Source organism: Passer montanus, unplaced genomic scaffold (genome assembly GCF_014805655.1).
Source record: "Passer montanus isolate IOZ18808 unplaced genomic scaffold, ASM1480565v1 scaffold44, whole genome shotgun sequence".
NCBI classification, from domain to species: domain Eukaryota; kingdom Metazoa; phylum Chordata; class Aves; order Passeriformes; family Passeridae; genus Passer; species Passer montanus.
Window position 1 is genome coordinate 3,298,759 of NW_024369262.1, and position 15,220 is coordinate 3,313,978.

Here is a 15,220-nt window from a genome sequence, read left to right on the forward strand (position 1 = left end):
TTCGTCAAGAATCAATTAAATTCAAGTAGACTATCGAACTTAACCTCATGCAAGATTTCAGCATTCCAAATGTAGCTCTGGACAAAAGGGTTTATGTCTCAGCCCACAAAGTCCTTATTCAGCTGTTAAGGCTAATTTGTCCCAAATCACACAATGTAGCCAGTGATACTGCTGAACAATGCCCTGTTCAATAGTTTCCAATGTTCTAACCCTGGCTCAGATTCTGAAAAGCATTGAGAACCCCCATTCCCATCACCTCCACTGAAATTTTAGCGACAGCAAGGTGTGCCTGGCAAAATTTAGGGGAGTAGGTCCTTTGGCTTGCTTTTGGCAAATTATTTTTGGTGGTTATTTGGGAAGCTAAAGCGTTCCATAGTAACCTTGGCTGTTTCCTAGCTATCCTCATCCAATCAGCCCATCTCCAGCACAGCTCAGGAGGATTCAGCAAACCAGAGGTGCTGGAATAACACTTGGGATGCTGGCAGTCCTTCTTTGGGCAGACGTTGCTAAGATGCACCAAGAAAACACAGGAAACAAACTTCAGGCTGCTGAGTGCTGAAAGGTGCAGACTCACTGCAGTCATGCCTGGCCTTGTAGAGCACTTCAACATGTCCCAGGCAAATTCCTCACTGCTCACATTTGGCTTCTGGAGCTCTTCAGGATTGCGCATCAATGTTGTGAACAGCAAGGACTCATTTTACATCATTATAGGAGGCACCAGCCCAGGAAAGCAGAAGGCCAAGGTACAGTGCAGGTGCATGGCTACATGGGGATCCTACATGCTCCCACCTGTTCAGCCATGGCCTTTTGGGATGCCACAAGTCAGGACAGCAGAGTGAGGAACACAACTGAGCTCTCACAGAAGGGCAGACTCACTCACACTGGTCAGACACAAGTCACCTACTCTTGATTTAAACAGGACACCAAGATAACTTACCTATCCTCTCTGGCAATTGTTACAGTGTTTTTGGGAGCACAGATACTCAATATCTGGGTTCAAAGCACAGCCTTCTAGCCATACAATTTGTCTCACTGAACAACCAAAGCAGGCCTTTCACAACTAGCTGCTTTCCTGCCTTTGTGGTTGCAAAGACTCCCCAAACCTGCTGATGAAACCACTCCAACACACACACACCACTGCTTCCCTGAGTTACACAGGTGTGTTTGTCAAGTGGTGCTTAACCTTTGCATTGGCTCACAGGAGATAAGCAGAAAGCCAACCTACCAGTCTGATGTTGTCTTCTGGGCGGAGCAGGATGAACATGGCCTGCAGGTGCTGCTGGAGATCCCCTGCGGGCAAGAGGGCAAGGTGAATGCACAAAAATAGTTTGAAATCACATGCAAGTTCCTGGCTCTCCAGCCAGAGCAAATGTCCACTGAGAAACCTGACACGTCACCAGGAGTGTCGTCACTGTCACTCCCACCTACTCAGAGATGGGAGTTTTGTCATCTCTTAGTCAGCTGCTCTTTGCTCACCTGTTCCTGTGCTACCATGCTCTCTCCTGCTAAATTCTGTTATCTTTTTTTACAGAAATAAACAGCGTTTCGGTACTCTTTGTTCCTCTGACAGACAAGTCAACCTAGTTAGAATGGGCCCCACCCTGTGGTTCAACACCTCATTCTACCATGTGCTCCAAACCAGAAATTTGCCATTTCTTTTAGACCAGCTTATTACTTAGTGCAGAAATACTACCCAGGCTAAAGTATACTCTCCTTGGAGTGAGATTTAGTCCTGTTTTAGAGCAGCATGTGCCTACCTAGGGTCGTGTACCAACCCCACCCTAAAGCAGCTAAGAACTGCCACCTGAAAAATCAAACACCTATAATTTTTTTTCTAGAAAACACATGCAACACCTTTCCTGGTGAAAGTGCGGAAAAATAAAAGGAAAATTAAATTTAGTGCATGAGTGTAATTTTAAGTCTTATTAAGAAGAGACAAGTGTCACAGCTTCCCAAAACATCAAGCATTTCAAACACAAGTGAGATGATTTTCTGTCAGCACTGCTGCACTGACTTCTCAGCACTACTCGTGGCATGTAGAGAGCCAACATCACACCCTGAGTACCAGCCAGCAGCAACATCTCCTGCAAGGGGCTGGTTTTTCAATCATTACATGGAAAATTAATCTGCATTCCCACAAAGGAGAGTGCAGGGCTGCCAGGTGGGTGGCACAGATCAGCAAGAAGAGAAGCCTTTACTCTTCCATTCTCTCCCACTCCCCCACAGCCAGGAAGCTGAGTTTAGGCAACACTGCAAGGAGCAAATATTCAGCAGGATCAGCTACAAGAACCCCTTCTAGGAAGGTTGGTTAATCCCCCTGTCCTCCCTTTCTGATTCACCAGTGGTGCCAGAATCCATGTTATTTCACAGACTCTGAGAAATAAGGAAAACTTGAACATGGAGCAGCACCCAGAAATCTTCTCCTTCCCAAAAAAGGGAAGGAGAAGAAAGGAAAGGCTGCCCACTGAGAGTACCTGGTTTCCAAATGATTTTTATAGCTGGTGGAAGAGCAAGGCTGAAGGGCTGTGCAGCCCCTCTCTGGATGGGACAACCTCGCATGGAGTAGGTTACACAGGACACTGCAATCCCTGCTCTCCTCTTCCTTCCTCCTTGAGCTGCATTTCAGCATATGGAGAATGAGTCAAAGCTCTGGGAATGCTCTTTTAACTGGGGGTGGGAAAACTGAGGCAGGGAAATCACAAAGTATCACCTGCAACAAGCACCTGAAGCTGCTTCCTGCCCATGGACATTGTTCCCAGCACGGGAGTGGCTGGCACGAGCCTCCCTAAATAGAAATTATTTATGGAGATATGGTACTCAGGAAAGCCAAGTCATCCATCAGGTGCTTGTTCTGCCAGGAGTGCCATGACAGGATCTCCCCACGTCAACACCAGTGCAAAATCCTGACAACACTGCTCAGTTCCAGCAAGTTCCAGCTAATAATACAGTGAGAATTGCTGAGAACTGTCAGTCAACATGCAAAGGTCCCCCTGCACCTCCTGCCCACAGCCTGGAAGAGCTCAGCAAGTATTTGACTCATGAAGCTTTCACATGTCTTAGTCTGAAATGAAAGATGCTTCAGCTCAGCTTTTTCTCTCTCCAAAATGTAGCAGTTCCCACTTACTGCTGCCAGTAATTCAGGGACCTCTTAAGAGCCAAAGTTTCCAGAGTTAAAAAAAAACAAAACACCTGAACTACTGGATTATCTCAACACTTAAAGAGAGGAAGTTTCTACGACAACCCTTTCTGCAAGGTTCAGCCAAGGAGCTCCATTATCCTTCATCCTCAGAAAGTTTACCACACTCCTCCCTGTTCCCCTGCCAGCCTCAGGATCTCCAGAGCTGGAAAGTAAAAGATTGCTTCCTTGGCCAGCTTTAATCAACTTGCAGGGTTTTCAGTCCCAAACACACAAGGCATTTTGTAAACTTCCTGGATTAAGAAAAACCAAAGGAAAGGCTTTAACATGCCAGAATCAGCACAAAGATATCACATCCTGTCCTGTGAAGAGCTGGCTTTGCTGGCAGTCATGGCAGGGCTGCTGCTTCCTATCACATTGTCCTGTGCTGAGCAGATGCTTTTGTTTCCTGGAGCTGGCAGGCAAGGTGCAAAGCATGGGCAAGGGTGGGATCTGAAAAGTGATTCACAGTATTCCAGAGATGGCAAAAGCCCCAGGGAAGTTACATCCCTTTCTGGCCTCCTCCGGCGTTGTTTGTTGTGGAAAAGCAAGCCCACCATCCCACAGAAGTTTGCCAGGTGGCACAGGACCACCCAGGGAGAGGAATATGATCAGCTGGTACCATATCTAGCCAATCTGCCAATGATTCCCATTGATGGAGGTGTGATTAGAGAACTGGGTGTGAGCATTAATTATTTCCTGTTACCCATTCACTCTTCACGCTGGATTCTAGCGCCTCTAATGAATTAAAAAGGCAGGTCAGGAAGGTCAGTCAGCCTTCCTAGAAAATGCTCTTGGAGCCACTTGAAATACTATTGCATCTATAGGCAGCAATTCCATACTGGAAAGTTATGTCTGCTCTCTACCCCCTTCTAATTTTGTGTGCCAGAGATAAGTCACGACACACATGGGGATGGAAGCTGAGCATGGATTATCGGTGTCCCAGAAAGGAGGCAGCTGCCCACACCGTGCCAGCCACGCTCTCCACATCACTGCTTTAATTCTGGTGGCACAGATGTTTTGCTCAGGAAGGTGACACACACTGATCCCCCGGTGCCTTGGTCTGCTGATACTAGAAAAATTCACAGAAATTTGGTGAACACTCAGACGAAGGACTCTCTTCAGTGAAACCTCCAAGCACCACAAAAAAACCACTAGAGCATTCCCATCACTTGACAGACAGGGAAACTGAGGAAAGGACAAGCACTGATGCCTCATTAAATCTCACCCTGTAAACTGAAGAGACAGGAATAAAATAAGTCTTCTAAGAACAAAAAATCCCACCCCTTAGGCAAGCCAGCCTTGGCAATACCAAACATCTCGCTGTAAGCAATTACAACACACCGGATTTGCTTCCTTGGCAATCTGGCTTCCAAGAGCTCTGGGCCGATTAGACAAGCAATTATTTTCCACCAAGGTCTCCAGACCTCATGCAAATCAGCTGGAGCGAGTAGATGAGGCAAGCAGAGACACTCAACAGCTGTTTGTGCTGCCTTGCAGAGGTTCAGCAGGGAAATCTGTGGGTTTCCTCAGCTGGCAAAGCCAAGGCAGCAGTGCCAGGGGGAGACCTGGGCTTCAGCAATGGACTTGGGAGAGATTAAAAACCAAGACAGGCCAAGAGAAACTTTTTAAAGACTGCTGACTCTACTTTCACACTAAAGGACATCTCACTTCATTCTTGACCAGAAAGGCCAGCTTTAATTTAAGTTTCAGAACATTCCTTTTGACAACTGGTAATTAATGCATCTCACCAAAGCAATTTGGGTACTGCTTGTGCTATGTTTGAGTGGAAGTATATAATTAAATGCCTTCTGACTTAAACTTTTTCTATAAATATGTTTGCAAACAGATTTTGAGGTGGCCACTCATCACATACATAACTCTGACAAATGCAGAGGTGGATGACAGTCTGATGGTGTCAAAGTACAAAAGGATATACACCTGGAACCAAACCAAATCACATTTTTCCTGGTCACCTTCTAGCAAAGCACGTTGACTCCTGTCTCTGTTTCTATCTCTGTCCCATTTGCAAACATCTGAAGGTCTCAATTTATTTTTGTTTCCTGCCAATTGCTTTATGGAAGGGAAAAATCCCCACACTATCTAATTCCTGTAAAACACTACCAGTGATTAAGCACCATATAGCCAATGAAAGAAACCCTACCCTGAAATGTTTGAGTTATGATATTCAGAGCAACTTTTCAAAGAGAGTCAAAGCAAAAACACAAATCAAACTTCCAGCAGATAAAGGAGGTGGAATTATAACTGACTCTGTATTACTCACTCTGCTCACACCTCTGAGAAGTCACACTGACTTTGCTCAGAGGTTTCCTCATCCCCACGTGGAGGTAAGTCTGCTAAGCTTCTGCCTCTCCTCCACCATAACCACCATTCTTTCAGATTAGGAAGGACCATTTTTCACCCTGTATCACAAACTCAGGCTTCCCACTGCAGTGCACAAAGGTTTTGGAAGGCAATCCTCCCCTCCCTCTCTCATACTGAAATTACAGGATGGTATTTTGGGGGGCACTCATTCTCAAGTCTCCACCATGCCATGACTGCTGCCCTGATGTCACTCATTTGATGATTCTGTTTGAACAGCAGTTTTGAAAACTTCCCTATCAGCACTGAGACTGGCAGGTGAGGCTTTAATACACACGTGGGCCAGACAAACGTGTGTCATCAGGTGAGAATGAGCTCAAGAAAGGTGGACTCTGAAACAGGAGGGACAGACAAGCCCCAGCCATGGATACCACACTCACCTGCATGTTTGTTGCGCCTGTGACTGATCCTGGGAGTGGATGAGCCATTTCCTCGTGGCAGGAAGAGAGCTGCACCTTTCACAGTGAGGAAGCTTTCGCTGATGCTGCAAGGGAAAAGACAAAGAGGGAGTGAGGATAAGTGTCTTGTCTTCAAAAAGGCAAAAAGCAATGAGCAAGACAGGTTAAAAGCACTGAATGTATGCTCTGTACTTTTGCAATGAAGTGATTTAGATCAAATCATTCTGCTGGTAAAGAACTTTTCCCCCCATGTAAGTACTGCAAACATTCAAAGCATAACTGAGAACAACACAAACAGAGAAACACTGAAAAGCAGAACATATGCTGGTGCCACTCTGCCTGCAGAGGTGCAACCTGAGCAGGCAGAGGGGATTAACCTATGGCTACATTTTCGATTTGAAAGTCAAGATGACAGATCAACATTTCTAAATGGTGATGAATAGAACAAGCCCACGCATCTGGGTAATTATGGACTCTCTTAACCCTGAGCTTTGTGGTTCAGACACAGCTGATGCCCTGCAGAAACAAATGTCTCCCTTCAGCAGTTAGCCAAAAGAAAATTAGTGTACACAAAAGATTAAGAAATCATAAAACTACCCTCTATGAGTTGCATGATGATTAACTCTCAAAGACCTATAAATCACGAAAGCAAGAAACTGTAATGCTGTTGAAATCAACCATCACTTCATGCCTTGATTTTACCCTTTCTGGAGTCACATGAGAAGTTTGTAAAAAGGGGCAATAAAGAATTTCCAAGTACTGAGGAACAGCTGGTATTTTAAGCACATCTTCCAGCCCTTTTCTTGCAGATGCTGTGGTTTGTGGAAAAAGCAAGACACGCTCCAGATTCTGCAATGCAGCCATCCTGTTGCATACTCGAGGGTTCCTGCTTTTCTCAGAATTGATAAGACAGTCCTAGAGGCTTTGAAGAAAGCCAGAAACAATTCTCTAGTCAACAGGATGGTTGATGAATATGATAAGACAGGATGGGAGAGTCTCTGGCATCGTGCATCCCAACAGCTCCATGCTTTGAAAAGATGTTGGCTTGTCCTTCAAGACAATTCATGTCCTGAGCAAGAGGTTAGGAATTTATTTTTCCTTTCTCCACTTAAGCAAATATCAAACACAGTTAGTTATTCCCTTCCTCTGAGGGATGAGCACTGGGAAATTAACAGAGTAAAAAACTCTGCATTATTTGGGGTTGACTGCTTTAGTAAAGGATTTTCTGACTACATTTTTAGAAGTAAAAGAATTAGCAGAGCTTGTGTTGAAGTTGGATTTCCCCCTAAGCTCGAGCACATTTCTGGGCACCTCTCCATTTTGCTGCCAGGGATATAAAAAAAAGAAGTTTTCCAAGCTCCAGAAAAGCAGATGCACAGAGTCAGAAAGACTTTTCTCAAGGCTGCAGCACATCTCAATGTTTAGACTGTGCTGTCATATCCTCAGCACTCCTGAGTGACAAAGTTTCTCCCAGAACTTTCTTCCTAAAATTGAACCAGATGTCAAACATGCTCTGGATGCTTCAATAAAAACAGAGTTTTGAAAAGGAAAAAAACACTCATCCTAAATTAAAATGGATCAGAGAGTTCTCTACTTGTATTAAAGCTAAAACCAAAAAATAGTAAGTTCATTTGAATAATAAGTTCAAATTTTGACTGAGCCTTTCTAGTTTTTGTTGACGAAAAAAATCCTCTCAAAGTTCTCAAGCTACATAGTTTCTTACAGCCTGAACTAGAGAAACACCAAGGTATCTTAAGGACACTTAAAAAACAATAATAGTACTATTAATGATAAAAATTAATTCTCCTCCTCCCATTATAATCTCACCACAGAAAAAAACTGTTAAAATATGTTAGACTGCAGAGGAGGAGAAAGAATTCAGCACTCACAGACAGCTTTCACACTGTTCATTTTATCAGCAAAGCCAACCACTAATATTAGCAATCCTTTAGCCTGTGCCTGAGGTTCCCCCAGAAGGTGGAATTAGCAACTATTTTTAGTGGATAATGTAGCATGTAGCTAAGAGGGCCAGGAGGTTAAAAATCTTCTCAATTCCATCACTTTCCCTTATCAGCAGCTCTCAGCCACCAGCCTGGAAAGGAAAGAGCAGCAGAACTAAAGAGATTCCCATCAGGTGCATCCTTCAGGAGGCCACCTTCTCTCCTGAGGCCAGGGGAGCCTTGCTTTGGGCCATTAACCACAGGCTTTAAGTGTAACTTGGTAGGACTAGGGAAAGGGAAAGTAATTTCCCATACAAAGGGCTGAAGAATGTGGCAAAGCAGATCATTCTTGTGGAACAAGGAGGTCAGGCAGGGAGGGCAGCACCTCCCGCAGGGCAGGAGTGAGGGCAGGAGATGGCCATCAGCACTGCTGGGAGAACAGCAGCCCATGGAGACAAGAGCTCATGCCAAATCCAGCTGTGGGGACACTCCCTGTGCTGCCAAGGCACACCACTGGCACCCCTGGCATCACCTGCCCTGAATTCTAACCCCAGATGCATCAGTGTCCAGAAAAAAACCCATAATACACACACACAACAAAGGTCTTGATTTGAGATTCAAGCAATAAAGAAAATCTTGGGAGGAAAGGCAACAAATTCGTGGGAAAGTCCAAGTAGCTCTAATGCTAAATTCAGCAGATGCTGATTTTGGTGCCTGTGATGCACTGCATGGACAAAAAAAAAGAGCAATCACTGGCCTGACATCCTCTGTGCCACACTCAGATGGCTGCTCCATTTGGGTCCACCCTGTTTGGACAGCCCCTGGCATGATCTTCACCTAAAGCATCCTATTTCAGGGCAAGATCACCTTTGGATACTGTCCCTGATATATAAAGAATAAGGATTCCTCAGGTGGGACACCAACAGCAGGCCCCAGTCTGAGACACTTCAAAACCACAAAAGGTAACAAAGACGTCTGTGAAAAGGGCAATTAAGGCTCTAAACAAGTGTTGCTATCCACTACTGATTTCACCCTGCTGACAGCTGATGGCTTCCAAGCATAACGTGGGCTTTGAAATACTTCACAAAATCTGGCTTGCCAGAGCTAGGGGAGCTTCAGGGCTCTTTGAAACACTCTCCTGGAACAGACTGGTGTTAAAAGACACTCAATGTGGTTAGGGGAGAAGTTGAGTCCAGGACAGCAGAAGACAAGAAGCCAACTTGGCACAGGTAACAAAGCTGAGCTGTGTTTTATCAGCACCCCAGGCTTGTCATCAGTTGTCTGTACTGCACAGCAGGTTTTTTCAGGAGAAGACTTACTCAGGACATACCTATGAAAGAGCTCACAATCCTCAGCACTACAGCTGGGGGAAAACCCCTTCTGTTCCATGTTCACCTGTGCAGTGAAGCAGCAGCCTCAAGGCCACCAGTGATGTGCTATTTGTAATTCCCTGCTCACTGGGAAGAGAACCAGTGCAAGAAGAGGACTTAAGCAACTCCTACAGAAATCACTACTTCTACCAATTTTGCTCCCAGGCAGAAAAGATTTTGTAGAAATTGTACAAGTCACATCAGAACTATTTAAAGCACAGACACTGCCCTCAGAAGGCTCTGTTTCCAACCAGCAGTAAGAGCAGGAAACAGAAGTGATTCCTGTGCTCCCTGATGTGCTGCCCAGGGCTGAGCTCCTCCTGCACAAGGAAATCACTGCATGGTTCAAACTAAATTCTCACTATGCTACAAAATGAGATCCACACACAACTTACAGATGACAAACAAATAAGAAATGCCTTCCCAGATGTTACCCTGCACAGCTCCATTCATAAACTGCAAGCACAAACACCAAATACACTGGTTTGAGGACACAAAAGAGAAAGTGTTACTGGTTATGGGGCTGTGCCAAAGAGCTGTGATAAATCACTGGATGCATTGTCACGACCCCCTGGACAATGCCTTCCAGCTCCCAGCCAGGAGCCAGGTGAATCTGCACCATCCTTCAATTTCAATGAGAAACCCTCAGTCCTCAGCGTAAAATACTCAAAAAGAAACCTTGCTGTTTTCTCTTGAAACTGCTTCACAGTGAAAGGAGAGAAAACCTTTTTAGGAATAAGGCAAGGAGGCACCTGAACGGCTGCTGGCAATGTTTTATCCTAATAAACACTTAATTAAGTTGTTGTGAGCCTGAGGATGACTTTCCAGAAGTCGGCTCTCCTCACTCATCAGAGCAGCTCCTTTACAGCAGGCTCTGTCCTGTCCAGCCCAGCCCTTGGTCGGGCACTTGCCAAGTAGCACAGCCAGAAAGTTGGCACCATTCCCTGACAGGCTCAGCAGGAGAAGTCCTTCCATGCACACCCTCCCACACCACGTACAGGACAGGTCAGTGTGGCAAAGGCCAAAACCTCCTGGTGCTGTCACCTCCTCACAGCCATGCCCAAACCACACGGGCTCTGCCTGGGGTCACATCCTCCCACCCTGCTCACCCTAATCCTTAGATGAAATGGGAGATTGAAAAGTGGTGGCTGGGGAAATGAGGATATCAAGGTACTTCAGATTTGAATGAAAGTCCACTGCCTTTATGATTTACAGAAATACAATTTCTCTTAGTGGGTGTTTATTAACCAGAGCCCTAGAAAAGAGTTCTGAAGCAACCACAATGGGATTTCAATTCCAAGCCTGGCTCCAGCTGTAGCTCCCCAAGACAAGAGAGCTGTGCAGTCCCTCAACAGCCCCCCAGATTTTGCCCCAACATGGGCAGCCAATACTGCCTTGCACACCTCAGCTGCAGCTCAGCTCCACCATCTTCCCTTAATCCAGCGGCTGCAAAACTCAAACCAAACAAAAAGACCGAAATTCCGAGGCTGGCAGGAGTGGCACAGCAGGCACCAATACTTAGCTCATTCCTGAGGTGTGGAAGGAGGGAGAGGGCAGCTGGGGACATGTGAGCGAGCTCAGGAGCAGCCAGGACTGCAGGAGCAGCAATTCCCCCGCAGCCTGCTGGGCCTGGCATGAGAGCAGTAACAGGAGGGCGGGCACAGCAGCCTGCGGATTTTTTCAGCACCTCAAGCCACTTCCCTCCCTCTTCCTGCCCCAAATTCCCAAACTGGCTGTTTCCCCTTCTCCACAGGCAGGCCCCAGGGCCATCACACCTGCTCCAGGGTGGCTCTCCAGCCTCCCACTCCTTCACCTGCCCACAAGAAAATCCTGGTTAATAAAGCATCCCACAGCCAAGGGTGCACCAGCAGCTGGGTGCACAGCTGGATTATGTGCAGCATGGCAGCCCAGGGCACTTCTCCCTCAAGTACCAGATAAAAGCATTGCATTCCTCCAGCATCCCTCCCCAGGGAAGTGTCTCTTTCACCTTCACTGTTGTTTGTTTTTCAATAAACAACATCCCTACTTCCCTTGTTTACTTTTTAAAGCACCTAGTTTAATAACTGCCTACAGTATTAATGAATTAAATAGAGGGAAGCAATGTTTGGCTTCCAGTTTAAACCTTTGCTCCTAGGCAAGGGATTAAGGTGCTTGATTTTCTTCACACAGAGGGCAGATCTCAGAGCTGTGTAAAGCACAATAGCAGGTACTAATAAAGAAATCCCACCAAAACCCTGCAGGGAAAATGAAAAGGCAAGGATAACTCAGGATTGCCCTGCACTGACATTTGTATTAACAGGGTCAGCTGGCAGCAAACACAGACAAGCACAGGCTTCTGATACCCAAAACAGAAACAAACTCAGTGCTGAGCAAAAAAGGGCCACAGCTTACCGAAAAGGGGTCAGTCACAGTGTCAGCAGAGGCGACACCACCGAGGGCAGGGAGAGAAAAGGGAAGTGGTTCTCCACCAAAGGCCATCTCTCACCACTCAGCACTTTTGCAACTTAAAGAGAAAAACAAACTGAGCGTGGGAACCCACTTGGGCTCAGAGGTTTGACGCAAACTGCATTTTTAGCAACATCTGCATTTGTGCCTTTTTTTTTTAAAAAGGAACTGTCTGCAGGCACTTCCTCTGCTCCAAGGTGGGGCTCCCTGGAGAGAGAGCTCAGCTTCCATGACACAGACAGGCATCATCACAGGGAGATCTACAATGCCAGTTATTACTCATCCATATGAACTTACCTACTGATCCCTTCTCACTAGCACCAGGTCACCTTTTCCCTTGTTTTGGGTTCCAATATGGTATTGGAACCAACTTCTGAAACCAAACTAAGACAACAGTTTGCCGGAAGACAGTCAAAGGTGAGGGTGGATGGGTGTCAATCTGAATTCCAAAGCACTAATTCCTTTACCTTGCTCCAAGCAAGGAGAGAATTTCTGCTGAATTCAGAGAGGGTACAACTTGCCAAAGGGAACTCTGATGACCACAGCTGTCTGTGCAAGTGAAGAACAACTGCTTCAGGTGCACAAAACAACCACACTCAGACACAGTTTCAGAGACAGGATCAAACCAGCTCAGGTCATCCCACCAGGCTGTGGGAAGCTTTGATACCACTCAACACCCAAGTGAGTTACCAGCCTGCAAGTCACACCCACTGCTGGCACCAACCATGACATGCCATTAGAGCTCCTCTGCCACCAGACCATTTGAACTGAGCTCAGAAATAACTCTGCAAACTTGGGCAGCCTGGGTATGCAGGAGAGAGCAGCGGCATCCTTTGGAGACTGCATGGAAGACAACAGCTCTGGGCTGAGAAACTTATCCCTGCCAGAAACTCATCCCTGCCAGCGAAGGGAGCAGCAACAGCTGCTGTTTGCAGCCCAAGCTTGCAGCCCACGCAGCTGTGACAGGGCTGCACTGTGCCGAGACAGCCCCAAGCACCTGCAGCATTCCTCTGCCTCCCCATGCCCCGAGCCTTGCTCTGCAGGGCTGTTTCACACTCCCATCTGATGTATTTCCTCACAGGCACGGCTGGGATTTGTTCCTTACAGGCAAAGGAAAGCAGGCTGGGTTTTGTTTTAAGCTGGACAGCATTTATGGTGTCTGATGGAAGTGAAAGTCCATGCGGGTTTCCTGTTCCCCTCACATACTCTTGGCCTACATATGAACCAGCTCAACAAACTGCTAAAGCCCAGGCAAGGCAGGCAGAGCCCTGGCAGGGACATCAGCTGCCTCCTCGCCACCCAGCCCTGTGCCCAGCCTGCTGCTGGCAGCTCCAGATTGGGTTTCACTGGGCTGCTGCTGAGCGCGTGCTCCCACAGCAGCCCTGACACAGCCCTGCCTGTGCCACCTCACTGCCCAGCCTGTCCCCATGCTTCTGCAGCCCTTGGCAGGGAGGGAATGTCCCGGTGCTGAGGCTGGGCAGAGGGGGATGTGCTGAGCTGAGCTGTGGCTGTTGTCACCACCGAAGAACAGTGCAGACTGGGGGGACACCCTGCTGATGACAGATCATCAGGTAAGGGTTTATTTCAAGGAATACAAACCTGGGCACAGGTTGTAGGATTACCAGGGCAGTGAAGAAGGGAACAGAGCAGGGATGATTTAAGTTATCAGAGTGAAAAGGACCTATTTTCCATGCAGCACAAATAGCAAAAAGCTTTACTGCCCATCTCTAAGAAGGGAACAGAGCAGGGATGATTTAAGTTATCACAGACTGAAAAGGACCCATTTTCCAGGCAGCACAAATAGCAAAAAGCTTTACTGCCCATCTCTGGCAATGCAGCAGAGAGGGAGTTCCAGCAAGGCACGCGTTGGTGGCCCATGTTCAGCCTCCGAGGCAGCTTCAGAGAATCCACCCAGAGAGAAAAAGATTCCAAAAAGCAACAACAAAACAAGTTGTGCAAACAAAGCCCTGATGTCTCTGGAATTTGAGACTGAAGATATGCACAAAATTGTTCTTCCTGCAGTCTGAGCACGGCAGTTCATGGACTGGGAAGGGGGTGGCTAACACAATTAGGATGCTGATTAAGAAATCCGGGCACTTGGTGTTTACAGAAGAAATTTGATTCTTTGCACTTTTTAAAGCAAAAGACCCAGACCGGAAGAGAGACCATGAAAGGAATTTGTTTTACATGATAGTCCCCAAAGGGTTCCAGGTCTCCAAGTCAAGACATTCCCAGATGAAAGCTCTACATGACATTCTTCTTGTGCCATATACTGTTTAAACATCCTTGGGCATTTTTAATGCATACCACTGGGTTCATGGAGCAGGACAGCAATACCCAGGAGAACACTCCACAGTGTTTTACCACCACATGCCGTGCTCCTACCAGCCCAGCCTGCCCAAAGTGAGCCAGCTGCTGTGGTACCAACAAAATGCTTCCACAAATATGTTCTTAGAAACACTTTACTCAACATGAGAAAACTTCCTAAGGATAATCTACACATCAAGGAACAGAGAAAAATAACCACCAGCTTTTTGATTAGTTAATCCTCAGGAAGAACACCCCTCTGACTGACACATATTTATCTTTTTTCTCTCCTAATTAACACAGTGCATGTTGATTATCTTTAAACCACACAATAATCTCCTCTGCCACCAGAGTTTGAAAGCATTGCCTTCATACACAGCACGTTTCTTTTTAAGCCTTAAATGACAGCTGACAGACCCTCCAGCAGTTAATTACCAACCTGGTCTCTCCCCACTACGATTAAATGCATTTAAGATGAGATATTTTATACTAATTTTTATGCCAATCTCCCTACATGTCACTGTCACAGACCTGACCATGTTTGGCCTGACTGGCAGTGCCCCACAAGAAGGACCCATCTGCTTTAAATACAACTGTAACACAAGTGACAGGAGACACACCGAGGTCAACTTACTGTCCCTCCCTGCCACAGCCAACTCCAGGGTCCCCTATATTTAGACAAAGAATGTCCAGCACTTCACAGATGGAAGGAGATCACTGACTTGCTGAAGCGTGGCCAGTGCTGGCCGCCTCCCCGAGATGGGTGTGACCAGGAGGTGACAAGTCCCCAGCACCCGCTCGAGGCAGGGCACCGTGTCCCCACTCCCTCCCCAGCAGCCACAGCTCCCCAGGCACAGGCCCAGGATGGGACTGGTCCAGGAGGACACTGCTCTGTCTTTTTCTGGTCTCAGTGGATGTGGCCAGCACCGAGCATGGCTGTGGTCAGCCAGGGAGCAGAGCTCCTGCTGCCTTGAGAAGCAGAACTGTGCCAGGACTTGGCTCTGCAACCACCCCAGCCAGGGCATGGCATGGGGGAATTACACTGGGGAAGCTGCCTGGCTCTGATCACAGCCTTGTTGGCTGCCCTCAGTAAATACATTAACAGACCCCTGTAAATAGAGCACCAAAACAAGGACCACTCTGTCTCTACACAAAGAAATCAATGCTGAATAATAAGCCTTTTCCTCTTGCTAAGAAGAAGCA

General features: G+C 46.8%; 1 protein-coding gene across 2 annotated transcripts in view; it reads right to left on the minus strand.

Moving 5' to 3' along the window:
• Positions 1-15,220, minus strand: part of SSH2 (slingshot protein phosphatase 2) — a 90,646-nt gene that overhangs the window by 26,654 nt on the left and 48,772 nt on the right. For both annotated transcript variants that reach the window (XM_039720916.1, XM_039720917.1), the window contains 2 exons: positions 5,938-6,041; positions 1,226-1,290 (listed from right to left, as the gene is read on the minus strand). In XM_039720916.1, coding sequence (XP_039576850.1) covers positions 1,226-1,290; positions 5,938-6,041 — 169 coding nt within the window. The remainder of the gene's footprint in view (positions 1-1,225; positions 1,291-5,937; positions 6,042-15,220) is intronic.